Source organism: Lithohypha guttulata (assembly GCF_036872675.1).
Source record: "Lithohypha guttulata strain CCFEE 5908 chromosome Unknown scaffold_3, whole genome shotgun sequence".
NCBI classification, from domain to species: domain Eukaryota; kingdom Fungi; phylum Ascomycota; class Eurotiomycetes; order Chaetothyriales; family Trichomeriaceae; genus Lithohypha; species Lithohypha guttulata.
Window position 1 is genome coordinate 2,014,780 of NW_027042752.1, and position 13,874 is coordinate 2,028,653.

Sequence of the window (13,874 nt, forward strand, 5' to 3'; positions counted from 1 at the left end):
TATTCAGTCCGCATATCGGGCGAGTAAGAAGTCGTGGTCCGCAGCGATTTGTCCCAGCTCTCAGAGTAATTCGAACATGGGCTCAATCTGTATGGAGGGCCATCAAACAATGCGATTGATTCTGGGCATTCGACCACGAGGCAGTTGCGATCCCACTCCTCACTTGCACCTTCCAAGTTTCTGAGGCGCGTGATGACGGCACGCGTTTCTTTTAGCTTAAGCACAATTTGATTGGCAAGACAAAAACGTGGACTTCCGCTTTAGGCAGGTGCGACATTTGGTACAGGAGCACAGATCGTAGTACTGGTAACTTTGAAGCGGCTTCATTTCCATAAACTTTTGACCAACGTACATTCCTCGCGCCATGTGGTGGCCATTTGGCTCGTCAAATGACAACAAATCGCTGATACCTAGACAACCAGAGGACATAACACCCGCTCAGCAACATGCTGTGGAAAAGTTACCAGCACGCGTCAAGCAAGAAATATCGCGGGAAGAGCAAGCAAGCCTTGATTTCGCAGAACTACTGAAAGAGATCGAGATAGAGCAAGCGAAAGCATTAGACCAACGAGTGCATGGGAAACAAGACGGAAAATCTCAATCGACGCCTATTCCTGCAGATATCTCTCCAGATGCGCTGTATCCTACAGAGATATCGTGCCGATCTGCACTTGATTATGCCATGTTCTGTCAGAGCTTCGGTGGTCAGTTCGTGAATGTGTATCGGTATGGAGAGTTCAGGAGCTGTAAGAATCACTGGTCTGATTTCTGGCTGTGTATGAGAACAAGGAATTGGGAAGAGAAGGACAGAGTAAAGGCTATACAAGATCATTACAGGATGAAGGCAGTCAAATGGAAAACTGGTCCGAGCAGTGAGGATATTTGGGAAGTAAGGACTGAACCTGTAAAGGATGCCTTCCAAGACAGTCTAGAAGAGCTAGAAGCTAAGATTGCAGATTGGAAGCAGGCACATCCGGACGTGTCTGATCCATGGGACAAGCGACAAGGTACTACTTTCGCTAATGCTCCCCCATCTACATGAGTCCATCAGCCGTGCTCTACTTGTGCGATCGCCAAAACTGAAAAATTCCACCAGGAGGACGTCTGTTATCTGGGCAAGTAAAGCAGTAAGAAACGCTCACCATAGTCACGAGAAACTGTCTCTCCCCGTGTATACGACATTACTATGCACCTCACAACGAACGCAGGCCTCGGGATCACTCGACGTGGAGGTAGACTTCTGATACACGAAACAGAGGCTGTAAAAGACTAGCATCACGCCCAATAAGGATAGTCCCCGGAGGAGAATACACAGAAGGCGTACTCGCTCTACGAAGAATATCCTTCTATTTCTGAACAGCAGGTTGAACCTGGAACAGGAGGTGCGAGTGGTTGTCACTTTCACCTCACTCCACCTTTCGCCTTAGCAATCTAGAAGCAATTTTCTAAACAACCGAACCTAGTTTCCAAGAACTCGCGACCCTCTACCCCAGCAGATTAGATACAGGACAACCGATTGATTCACTTCAAGTCGATCTTGAATAACTTTTGTGGACTTTCATCGATGCACAATACCTTCACTCAGTATGTCGTCCTTCAAACCCAAAGACCCAAAGTGGTGGAGAAAAACGGTCGAGGAGGCTCTAAAAAGGTCTTCTCGCAATCTTGAAGACAGCCCCGACTCGACGACCACCAGTAATGAACAGTTCGACGATCATGCTGTCAGTGTTCGGGATTCATGGTACGTGGCAGATAATCTAGCAAGAGTGTATAATTTGTCTCAACCTGCCCAGCCTCAATGCGGCTCTCGTCTTATATTACACAAGCAAAGGTCGAAAATATCAGATGTACTGGGTCCGATTTCTAGTGGAGTCGAGAAGCAGAAACAAGGAGCAAAGAAGTGTAAAGCGCAAGCACTTAAAAAGGGCTTTTCTGAACACAAGCTGGCGGATCCACCTGTGACACTGAGAGGAACGAGTACAGTGTCACCGACAGCTACAGACTTTTGGCAGGTTAAAGCAAGTGAGAAAGACAACACTACCTACCATTCTGGAGGCCTTTATACTCATTCTAGAGGAGTTCTGCAGGAGCATCTGAGTGACCATGTCCTTGTCGATAGATCGCCTATCTTACAAACGACTGCATCTACAGGAAATCCGCCTGCTTCAGTACAGCCACCGGTGCCACTCGCCCCTACGGATACCGACGTTGACACTGACGCGACTGTGGAAGATGATTCGAATTCAACTTGGCCAGTACGATTGCTCACCAACGCCGAGACTGCCGTTTTTCCAGGAGACAATCAGATAGAAGTGGTGCTGTCAGACAACCTGGACCTTCCGAGATACGAGCCGAATGCTGGAGACTGCCCTGGACCAGCACCACGATGCTCACTATTTGACCAGCACCTCAAATCTCTGAATGAGCACTACTCTCGACCCACACCAGCGCTTACACCACAGTTCTCAGATCGTCGGTTGACACCTCCAGCTGATGACTCTACAACTGATACACAGTGGTCAACACAGCCATATCCATGGTCTGAACATACTTCAGATACAGACCAGGAAGATGCAGATACCATAACCGGGAGTAGCAACTTGCCCCTTCCAACTCAAAAACCAAGATTTACACGTCCTACTGGACCACTTCTGAATCTCACCTTCCGTTACGTCTCTCCAGGTATCCAACGAGCGTACCCGATGAAGACTCTCCCTCGACTGCTGTCATCAACCCTGCCCGACAAAATCCTACAGGCACTGAATACCGATGGCGATACAACATCGATTTCCAGGCAGAGCTATCATGATCCTGAGTTAACCCATACCGACACTTATGAAATTCCGGATTTAAATTCAGCGAACGCCAACGAAAACAGGGACGACGCAGAGGACTCCACCACAACTCCAGAGACAACTATCAAAGCAACCGCCCTACGCGCCGCAAGCTCTCTCATCAAGCGCAGAATCCTCTATCGCACAATCAAGAAATTCTACGAAGACGAAGCCAGGCGTGGTCGTGTCAAGAAGAGTACAGGCCTGATACCGAGAGTCTCATTTGATGATTCCGCTGCACGTGAGACTTTAGCAGGGTGGAAGGGTATAGATGTTGAGGACTTAAAATTGAGTAGGTGCGATTAAGCATTTGAAAGGGACGTAGCGAAAAGTTGTAAAGAGGAGAACGGCTCGTCGATTTGATCTTTGGGTGCGTATACACTTGTTCATTTTGGCATAACTCAAGCATTAATAGACATTTGTTGAAGAATACGTAATAGAGTTGAGGTGGTCATAGCGTGTTCCATGCGAACCTCGATCGGATTCTTGAAGTGTGGTACACCTCAACCTACTACTAATATCCACCACAATTCTACAGACGTCCTACTTCTTCCCCTTCTTCTTCGTCTTGTCAACCACCTCGATCCACTCCGGCTTCACACCACGCTTCCCCAGAATCTCCTTCTCAACAATGGCTCTCTGATCACCTTGAACCTGCACCTCCAACATCCCCGGCTTACCACCCATAAGCTGTCCAACACTCGCACTTCCAGCACACTTCTTCTGTATCTCTGGCCGTATGAGATGGGGATTGATGAAGAAGCTTTCGAGGCCTGCAATAGCAGTCACGACTTTATTGCCGCCACGACGCTCGATTGTCAGTGTTACGTGAGGCGCTGGACCAGCTTTTGGCTTTAGAGTTGGATCGGAGTCTATTGTTTGGTCGTTTCGGAGGAGGATGTGGTGCGGGACGCAGAGGTGGTCGTCTTCGATGATGCGGCGGTTGAGTGTGCCGCGGTCGATTTCGCCGGCTGCGAGGTAGCGGTTGTCGTCTGATGAGCTATTGGAGCCGAGGATGTTGTTTGCTAGGAAGGGATTGAGCTTGACGTAGCGCTTTTTGGCCTCGTTGATCAGGTCTGGATTGGCGTCGAGATAGGCTTTGATGGCTTGTGTGATTTGTTGAGCTGTGTAGAATTGGCTCTTAGTTGGTAGTAGTTCTGGGACGAGTTTTGCAGAGGCGCGATAGAGAGTTTGGAGTGTTAGTCTTTGGTTGAGCGATTGATCTGTGCCCGTGTCTTTGACGGCACCACCTCCAGCTGCGTCCTCGGATGTGTCTGCGGCTTTCGGCTTGGGTAAACGGTAGGGCTGGAAGGTCCTTACAGCTTGGTCGTTGAAATCGATGTCGAGAATAACTGTTTCTCCTCCATTACGATCTTTCGACTTCAGGAGCTGTTGTTTGTCCAGGTGCTTGATAAACTTTTTGGTGTTCTTCCACGAAGTCTTCTTTATGGTATATTGAGGAGACTGGTTTCTCAGATGTGGTTGTATCATGTTTGCAATGAGATAGGAAGGCTGTATTGGAAAGTCCAAACCATGTGGTTCGCCAGGATTGTTCTTCTTCGCAGTGTATATCGAGTAAACAAAAGCTTCCAAGAAGGCATCGTCGACTTCCTTTGTGGTCGGTATGTGCTCGTCCGAAATATCATCTCCCTGCAATGTGTCCTTCTCTTTCGACGCAGCCTCAACTGCATCATGCTTCGCGATGGCTACACCACCAGTAACGTGTTCACCCTCGGGGCCGTCATCGTCGTCGTCGTCATCATCATCGTCATCGAGATCTAGATTGTCCATATTCTGTTCGATTCTAAACTTCAGACTCGGCCAGCCTTCTAGTGCGCTTGGTGCAGCTGTACCACCTTTGTTCAAAGCACTCCATGTCCACAGCTCATCACCTTCCCAGTGTAAACCCTCTGCGGCGGTGCCTGTGGCACTGTCCTGTAATGTACTGACATCGACCTTGCTTATGCCAACCCATCGAGGTACTGTGTCTGAGACATGACCTGCCACAGCAACAACTGCTCCCTTCGTGGCCCTAGAATCAAAACCTCTGTATGGCTTGATCAAGCCGGGCGCAAACAGGTCTGCACCGCCCTTCAGCTTCCCCACAATAGTTTCTCCAATGTGTAGTAGAGGTATCAAGTCAGGATTATGCCAAAGTGTGTATACGGTAGGTATGAGTCTGTCGTCTTTACCGATCTGAAACCACAGAACTCTTTCTTCTTCGTCAGGATGAGCCCCTACGTATATGGTCCCTGATATTAAGGATGAGCTCGATCCATGGGTAGTCGTGAATTTTGCGGAGGAGGTGTGCTCGGGCAGAAGGGCATTCCTTATGCTGGACAATGTCTGTGGCTGTGCTATAGTTTGCTCGGAGTCTGCTTCGCTCTGTGGCTCAGGCAGTGAGTAGTCCTTGCGTATCTGGTCGGCCAGTCTCCGCCGCTCGGACGATTTTAATGGCGACAGATTTTTGATTTGCGGCTTCTTTTTGAACATTTTGATTGATTGGTTTCCGATGGAGTGAGAACAAATTGGTCGACTTGCAGAGAATCTCCAACAATCTATAGCCTGCACTGTCTGTATGTTCTCGCGTTTGGTTGAGGCTGAGGCGGAGCGCGGTTTTGGAGAGGTCGATCTGAATCACTTCCGCCCGCAGTTGCGCAATCCCTCCGCGTGGGCATGTGCTCAGCGGGCTCTACGTCATTCGCTTCGCGTTTCGCGTTTCTTGTGCCTGAGGCATTAATCCAGAAGTACGAAGTTCTAACAACAAGTCTCAACCGATCACACATATTTTTGAATCACAGGACATGATAAAAAGGACGCCTATGTAATTGAGGTCGGCACGAATCACCCCGAAACGACCCGCCTTAATAAATGCCAAATCCCTGTGCTTCTCATACAGCCGACATACCTGGTTTACATGTTCGAAACCATTTCTTTGAGACAGTAGTAGCATATGCCCGAACGGAAACGGATGGTATAGTCTGCTGCGGCTTGATGGCCAGCGAAGATAACCAAGGGCTTGCCGTCCAGGTGGTAATTGCGGTCGTCACGAGAAGGCGGTACATGCTATGTGTCTGTAGCGAAGCAAGTGAAGCTTGAGACGAAACAATCACGAGATAGTAAGCTTGTCAAGAAAGACTGGAAATACAGACGGCTCGAAGCCCCTGCATATGTAAGTGAAGTCAGATTTTAAATTTACTCCTATTGGCTCGGGGCAGTTTTCCCAACCTCGGAGGAGGACATCCGACCGCATGACGTGACATAGTCTTGATGGCAAGTTGTATAGATCAATCATAATAATTCAATCTTCTGTCCATACGACATTGCATTCAGATCAAATACTGATAGAACATGTCAGTCGTCGCTGGAAGCATCAGCAACGTCGCTGCCACTTTACTAAAATTTAGCCCGACAGCCTGGATCAAATCTTGGCTGCTATACGTGGGTATACAGACTCACGTGAGAGGCACTATTGACCCAGAACTCAAACCACTACACAATGTGTGCGAATATCTAAATGCACTTCACATATATACAGATGAGGCGCGGCGAGGCGAAGTCCGAACCGTCGAATCTTACCATTTCTGCTCACATGTACGGAAGGACCTGCGACAATGTCTCATCTACGATTCTTGCAAACCAGATGCTCGCCTCATTGGAGTTGAGTACATGATTCCAAAGTCCAAGTACCTGGAGTTGCCCGAGGAAGAACAAAAGTTATGGCATAGTCACGAATTCGAGGTTCAGTCCGGCATGCTCGTTCTACCCACACCGGAAACTCATCGAGGCCAAGCCGATAAATGGGAGAAACTTGAGACGCAAGCATTGAGTGAAGTGGTTGGACTGTATGGCAAGATCTTCCACTTCTGGCAGGTCGATCGTGGTGATGAGTTGCCATTTGGTATGCCGAGGTTGATGGGTAGCTTGACAGAGTTCAAGCAATTGAACGTGGACGAGGCTCTGAAGGACAGGGACGAGAGGTTTGGTGTTAGTGTCCAGCACAAGCGGGAAGTTCGACAAGGAATTGAGGGGCCTGGTATCCCGGAGAATGCCGACAGCTGGTGGAAGGAGGCCAAGAAGCAGAAGCTGGGTATATATTCTTCCTAGACGAGCGCTTGGAGAGGGACGTTTGTTCAAGCGTCCTACACTGTATTATGAAGCTGTTGACCGTTTCGCCCAGCGTAAGCGTGCTAATTGCGGGACGATCTTGTGTTTGCTTCGTGGAAGCTGACTCATCAGCGAAGATGATCCTGCTCGTCATCTGGGGATAGAGATACGAATAGCAGAAATGTGACTGTCATAGAATGCACCATTGCGAGAATGTTATGGAGGCCTTGCATTTGGTTAAACGCGGAGCTTATTTGTAAATCTCCACGACACGTGGTTGATGAAGAACAACAATTGATCACGTTCGACATTTTGAACCGTCCGAATGTCTCCAACCACAGCTAGCTGGCCGCGCAGTGAAGTGCGCCAGTAGAAGGACATCGGCTATTGACATCGCCAGAGGCACAATATTCAGAACGGATTCCGACGTATTGATGCCAACATGATTGTCAAAACATTCTCTCATATTCAGTTCGTCAGGCAAGTCAAATATCAAGCTCCATCAAGCTTCGATCGCGCTCGCGCTTGTCCTGTTGTACATTACAATTTCGCCATGTACGATCACTACCATCAATTTCGTTCTTTGAGGACACTTGCCGAACTCTATAACCTGGAGTCGCGTATTGGTGCGGTCAATAGCTACTATGACAAGAACGCGCCATCATGTTGAAGCTTTCGTCATTCGATAGTCTTACATTTGGGAACTGGATCTAACCGAAGGTCCTGCTACTTACAATGACTTCTCGGATCCTACAAGTCAAATGTCATGGGCATCTATAAGCCAAAATGCGCGCTGAAATCTTGCCTGGACAAGACTCGACTTCCAGCTCGACCACGAATGTTCAGCACGATGTCGCTGACGACCAAGGAGATCTGGAGAAGCAGGAACAAGGCGAACGAGCTCGATCGCAGGCCAAGGACGATCGCATCAAGGTCGAATGGGACGACGATGATCCTCTAAATCCCTACAATTGGAAGTTCGCCTTCAAGTGCTGGGTCACTCTACAACTCGGCATCCTCGCGCTTGCACCTTCCTTTGGTAGTTCTGTGATATCGCCAGCCGGTCCAGCGATAGCGCGAAATCTAGGTGTTGGTGAAGAAGTGACGGTACTGAATGTCTCTCTGTATGTCCTGGGATTTGCCCTTGGGCCCTGCCTATGGGCACCCATTTCAGAAGTATGGGGACGCAAGATCAGCATGCTGCCACCTCTGTTTTGTCTCGGTCTATTCAGCATCGGCACGGCAGTAAGTACAACACCTGCTTCGGTTTTTATCACACGGTTCTTCGGTGGTGTGTTCGGATCAGCACCGATCTCAAACGTGAGCGCTGCTCTGGGTGACTTCTGGAGCCGAGAGGCTAGAGGCACGGCCATGAGTTTCTACGCGATCTGCGTCGTCGGTGGTCCCACTATCGCCCCCATAGTAGGCGCAGCACTTACTGAGAAGCTCTCATGGCATTGGACCGAGTACGTGGAAGCCATCTTTGTCTTCTCAGTCTTTGCTCTGACCATTGTCTGCTTTCCGGAGGTGTATCCTCCTGTCCTACTGAAACGGAAGGCACAGAAACTGCGCAAGGAGACAGGGGATAACCGTTACTACCATCCTCATGAGGATCTCAAGATCGATTTGAAGTCTATCGTCACGAAAGAGCTATCGAGACCGCTCCTCATGTTGGTTACCGAGCCCATGGTGATGACGATTGCTTTCTACGCAAGCTTCGTTTACGGTGTCCTCTATATGACCTTGGAGGTCTTTCCAATCGTCTTTCAGCAGAACCATGACCTGACGCTCATCGAAGCTTCTGCGTCATTCCTCGGCCTCTTCATCGGCGTTCTTTTCGCCCTCGTTATCAATCTAGGCAACCAGCCACGATATATTCGTAAGGTCAGGGAATCGAACGGAAAACCAGTCCCGGAGGCGCGACTACCCCCAATGGCGATTGGCGGTGTCGTCTTCACTATCGGCCTCTTCTGCTTTGGCTGGACAGGTACTCGCAACATCTCAGTCTGGGCGCCTCTTACCTTCACACTCTTAATCGGAGCTGGATTCAACTCGATCTTTCAGCAGTGTATCAATTTTCTCGTTGATACCTATGGTCTATATGCCGCAAGCGCAACCGCAGCGAACACGTTTCTACGATCACTGATGGCTTACGGCTTGCCGTTAGCGGTCCGTCCAATGTTTGCAGCATTAGGCGTCGGACCAGGAATGTCAGTACTCGGTGCTGTTGCAGCTGTGGCAATTCCTGTGCCATTTCTTTTCATGAAGTATGGACACAATTTGAGACAGCGTAGCCGTTTCACGCCTGTTGATAAGGAATGACTGCACTGAAATTATTCTTACAAACGGCAAGCTATCTGTCTTTAGTGCGCCGCGTCAAGGCTGCACTAAGCGCGCGACAAGCAAAATCTTTTCCTACTCTAGATCTGAAATAACAGGCTTCACCGTGCCTTTGAGGTTGATCAACAGCACCAATTCTCCTATGACTTCAAAACATTTCGGAAAAGCACGAACTCCGCTGGTGTGTGCTTCAGGAGAGCTTGATGTGGGGGCGCGCCCCCACATCCCCTGGGATAGAGGGAGCACTAGGACCGCCCAACCCTTTAACCTATATCTCAGAAGCCGGACGCATACACGTCTGTCCGAACAGTGTTTGACATCTGGCGCTGTTCATGATGTTTCCTGTCGTACCCATGCTCTTCTCAAAACGCGACTCATCAGCAGATTCTCCCTGTCCATCACCAACGTGCACAGGGCTTAAATATCCAGTGTCTTTGGGTGGCTCATAGTGATTCATAATCTGGGGGTTCACCACAAGACATCTTAGGGCACCGGTTCCACATGCATGCGACAAAGCCACATCAAAAGCCTCATCGGCGCCGCTTGCCACAATATTCAGTATCTTTTGCGCGGAATGCTTGTGTACACCGTAACCAAATGTACAAATGGTCATTGAGCCTGCCCATTGAACAATTCGATGGCCCTCTTCGAGGTGATCGCGGAGAAAATGCTTCGACCAGCCAGAATATAGTTCAGTCTTGCATCTTGATTCGTCAAGATATCTTTGTCCCGGGTTATTCGGTTCCATCGCAGTGCCGCAGTGACCGAGCCAGAGAATGTCCCAATTTGTGCCATAAGCTGAACTGTCGGTCACAGGAACTTCTGTGTATGCTCTGATATTGTCCGAAGCAAGACGAATCTGGTCCTTGAGTTTCATGTCGAAGTCTACATCGTCCTCAACAATAAGCGCACTCTCGAGTCCGCTCATGATGAAGTACTTCAAGAGATCTATGTGGTAAAGCCATGCCGTTGCAGATCCTCTAGCAGGAGCAGTTTTCCCTGAACTTTTGCCAATTTCTGAGAAGGCTGTTACCAAGTCTGCCGGGTTTTTGGCCTGTGTCGGGTAAGTGAACTGGAGACCGACACTTCGGCCGGCTGAGTCTAGTCCACGAGTTCGCCAACTGGGACGAGGTGATAAGGCTAGGATTTTCTGGAACTAACAAGAAATATTGGTCAATGTACAACCACACCTCGATCGCCTGTGAGTATACTGAAGACTTACTCCTAATGTTTCGTTGGCTGCTGCCTCTCGGGGTGGAAGGGCATTCAAATATCTTGCCGACCGGATGCCATACGTACTCGAACCACCAAAGGGTCTTGATAGTGCGAGCAAAGTGATTACTACTAGCGCAAGAAGCACATATATCCGTTTCTGTACGAGCACAGTGGACAGGGTCTTAGACGAGTCCATACTAATTTGATGAACAGGCTCCGGTACGGCGTGTTCACCGAGATACGGAGTAGCGTGTCAGTGTCGTCTGCTGAAGGAGACCACAACGTCAATCACCTCAAAGAATGGGCAGCAGGCATAAAAGAAGCCATATAGTAGATCTCAGAAACAAAAAACAAAACACATCAGATACTGATGAACAGCCTGTCTAGAGCAATTTCAAATATGTCTGCAATGTGCGTCGACGCTGGTCGCGGGTGAGATCCTAGCAAGCTGCATCCGGTGCTCAGACTGACTTTCTTTGTTGTTGAGCCAGCTCTTACCCACAAGCGAGATTTATTGGCGCATGCAGCTCGGATGTCTGTCTCAGGTCGAAGAACCACATCGACGATGTCGAGGTATTCGGGCTATTGACCAGACCAACAACGCAAGATTGAGCCACCTTACTCTTAGCAAGGCAGTGCAAGACGAGATGTAGGCGGACAAGGACAAGTTGTCCAGAATGGGACCCAGTCGAGCACGACCAAGTCCGTGCTTTAGGCGTCTGTGCTGAGAATGAAAAGTTGAAAAATTGTCTTGGTGACAAGAGGCCCAATGCAAATCCAGCGAGCTATCATTGAAGATCAGTCTTGGGCTAGGTTGCTGGACTGAAAAATTTTCCATCGTTCAGGCAGATTATTGTGGTTAAAACGGAGTCGAAGTGGTCTCTGTACGCGAAACCATGTACCCAGCCTGAGATTCCCACCAGATATCTGCCTGTGCCAATCAAAAGCACGTTCGTTCTTGTGTCGGTACTTTCACCGGTACCTGGTCTCACTACCAAACCCTGCACGCTCGCCATAAACGAGACTATGGACATTGAGCGGGAGGCCGTCTTGGTGGACATTCGAAAATTGCGGGTAAGGTTTTCAGGCTGGATGAAGTTACAACCGACCATATCTGCCTTTTGAGTGATCTACGGCGATGGAAACCCTCTGCGATTCTCCTCTCAGGGATCACTTCTATCTCAATATGTGATGTCCTTTCGCAGTTTTGAACTGTTTCACTAGCTGCCCACGAAATCTGACCATAGGGGCTCTCATCTCGTAGCTCGATTGGGTAGTCGTCCCGTGTACTCCACCTGGTGGGTACAGTCACCTGAGCCTGGGATGGGTGACATCCAGGCCTGATTCAAATCTGAACTGACCAGACTGCTCTAAAAGGTACATTCTTGGCAGCTTCGTTTTGAATAGAGGAGTGCTTTTTCAGTCACCACACCTTGAAGGGCAAGACGTCTCTGACAGAGTCTCCTAAATTTGGTTTCTGCCCAGATGTTGGTCATATATCGACCGCAAGTCGATGGGAAAGATACTTTCCGATCATCAGCGCACGTCTCGCTGGTCTCATTCTGGTCCAATTGAAAGTGTGAATAGGTAGATGGCAAATTGTAAACTACTGTGATGGACGTGCATATGTGCCCTTCTCAGCCACTAGTGAGAGACTCTTCTACTAAATGGAGTAACCTACTGCTTCAGCACAAGGTACCGCTGCACGAGTACCTGCAAACTCCTTCTTCTACCGAGAGATTCTGTGTCGATAAGAGGTAAAGCCAATCAAATGGCTCCTACCATAGGCTGTACATTGGCTCCAAGTTTGAACCAGTAGCCAAAACGAGGTCGTACATATGCACGTTCACTACATCACTGTCATGAGGTTGGTTTGCACATCAAACTGCCCTCTCGGATAGAATGTTGAGAACCTGAGACAAATGTCTCTGGGTACACTGCCGTGTCGTCCTTCTTTACCTGTATCAAGCTCTCTCTCATATCTGACAGATTCTCAACTTCACAGCTTCAGTCGATCGCCATGGTACGAGTATGCTGGAAACTCTCTCTGGTTGTTACCGTCGTGATTTACACCTTGGCCCACTGTCGGCTGTGTGACTCCGACCTCACAAACAGAACCAAGCCAGACTACTACTTTATCACACCCCAACAATTCTGCTACGACAATAACTACGTTGGAATTGCAAGCTATCCAGAAGGTACTGCGTTAATGGTTCAATGGGTCGCGGCGACGGAAAACAACATCTTGACACTGGCGCAGATCAACGCCACGGATCCCATACGTCAAATCGAGTGTAGGTGTTCCGAAAGCAATACAGTTCGCCGTGCTGATTCTGTTCTAGCGAACATAGGAACCACGTACGCTTGGGATGGCTGTCTGCCCTCAGACGTTAGCCTTAGCAACGGCAACACTTTCAACTTCCTTCTCTACAACTCTAGCGGATGGATTTGTTCTTCTGACTTCTTCAACATCTCCGCAAGCAATGTGTGTGCCCAGCGTGCAGCCTCTAGCTCATCTTCAGCCATTGCAGCAACAAGCTCAACTTCCAGGTCGTCAGTTTCGAGCCCAAGCCTGCCTTCTGGACTAACATTCACGGCTGGTTTTGATACAACTGGTACTGCTGCCACGACCCCAACAACTCACATAGCATCCGAAGACAGCGGCGATGATCACAGCCGTCTAAGTGGCTCTGCCAAGATTGGTATTGGTGTCGGCGTCGGCATTGGTGCACTGCTCGCCATGCTCGGTGCAGCGTTCTTCTTCCTGAGTCGTGGGCGGAACAAAACTCACACAGCAGGCTTAGGTCATGCCCCACCCTACAAGGATCAGAAAGTGCAACAACACAGCGACAACGCTCCGCCTCCCTTTTCGCAGCACTGCCAGTCTGGACCTAGCCCAGTCTATGGGCAATCTGTATATAGTGTGCAGGAAGCTCCTGGAGACCTATCTTTTAAGCCTATATCGATGGATCAATTTCCACGCGAGATAGACAGTTCCATACGGTAGCACAAGCATTGAAGTCTTGAAAACGCAAGATCTGATGCTTTGGGGCAAATGTGACAAGAGGTATAGTGGTGGAGCCGATCACTCATGAACCGGACAAGGTTCAGAAGTCTCAATGGAAATCTGTAGATAATCATAGAATTATACCAACTAGTTTGGAAATCAGTCGCAGTTACAAGACGATTGTTTCTTGCACTAATCCAGTGCTTCTTCGGATTGGCTGCTATCGTCTTCTCTCAGTCTCCTGAACATTACAGCTGTGGTCGACCTCTGTTGTGCAAAGCGAAGAAGGGCACTGAACCAGGTTGCTTGACCGCTGGAGTTGCCCTCCTGTTGACTTTGAATTGTGCTCATAGTCAGGGCGCCGGGGGATT

At 49.1% G+C, this 13,874-nt stretch overlaps 6 protein-coding genes across 6 annotated transcripts; 4 read left to right on the forward strand and 2 right to left on the reverse strand.

Annotated features, from left to right (window-relative positions):
• Positions 1–364: 364 nt before the first annotated feature.
• On the forward strand, positions 365–1,042 carry LTR64_004512 (uncharacterized protein; the record flags this gene model as incomplete). Its single annotated transcript, XM_064898857.1, has 1 exon — positions 365–1,042. One exon carries the CDS (start codon positions 365–367, stop codon positions 1,040–1,042), a length of 678 nt encoding a protein of 225 aa, XP_064754814.1.
• A 544-nt stretch (positions 1,043–1,586) lies between these two features.
• LTR64_004513 (uncharacterized protein) lies at positions 1,587–3,140 on the forward strand (the record flags this gene model as incomplete). Its single annotated transcript, XM_064898858.1, has 2 exons — positions 1,587–1,741; positions 1,868–3,140. The coding sequence occupies 2 exons, from the start codon at positions 1,587–1,589 to the stop codon at positions 3,138–3,140; spliced, it is 1,428 nt and encodes a 475-aa protein (XP_064754815.1).
• A 237-nt stretch (positions 3,141–3,377) lies between these two features.
• Positions 3,378–5,327, reverse strand: LTR64_004514 (uncharacterized protein; the record flags this gene model as incomplete). The annotated part of the gene is made up of 1 exon (XM_064898859.1): positions 3,378–5,327. One exon carries the CDS (start codon positions 5,325–5,327, stop codon positions 3,378–3,380), a length of 1,950 nt encoding a protein of 649 aa, XP_064754816.1.
• An 858-nt stretch (positions 5,328–6,185) lies between these two features.
• Positions 6,186–9,263, forward strand: LTR64_004515 (uncharacterized protein; the record flags this gene model as incomplete). Its single annotated transcript, XM_064898860.1, has 2 exons — positions 6,186–6,924; positions 7,756–9,263. 2 exons carry the CDS (start codon positions 6,186–6,188, stop codon positions 9,261–9,263), a joined length of 2,247 nt encoding a protein of 748 aa, XP_064754817.1.
• Positions 9,264–9,549: 286 nt separating this feature from the next.
• On the reverse strand, positions 9,550–10,692 carry LTR64_004516 (uncharacterized protein; the record flags this gene model as incomplete). The annotated part of the gene is made up of 2 exons (XM_064898861.1): positions 9,550–10,437; positions 10,504–10,692. 2 exons carry the CDS (start codon positions 10,690–10,692, stop codon positions 9,550–9,552), a joined length of 1,077 nt encoding a protein of 358 aa, XP_064754818.1.
• Positions 10,693–12,516: 1,824 nt separating this feature from the next.
• Positions 12,517–13,503, forward strand: LTR64_004517 (uncharacterized protein; the record flags this gene model as incomplete). Its single annotated transcript, XM_064898862.1, has 2 exons — positions 12,517–12,790; positions 12,839–13,503. The coding sequence occupies 2 exons, from the start codon at positions 12,517–12,519 to the stop codon at positions 13,501–13,503; spliced, it is 939 nt and encodes a 312-aa protein (XP_064754819.1).
• Positions 13,504–13,874: the final 371 nt, after the last annotated feature.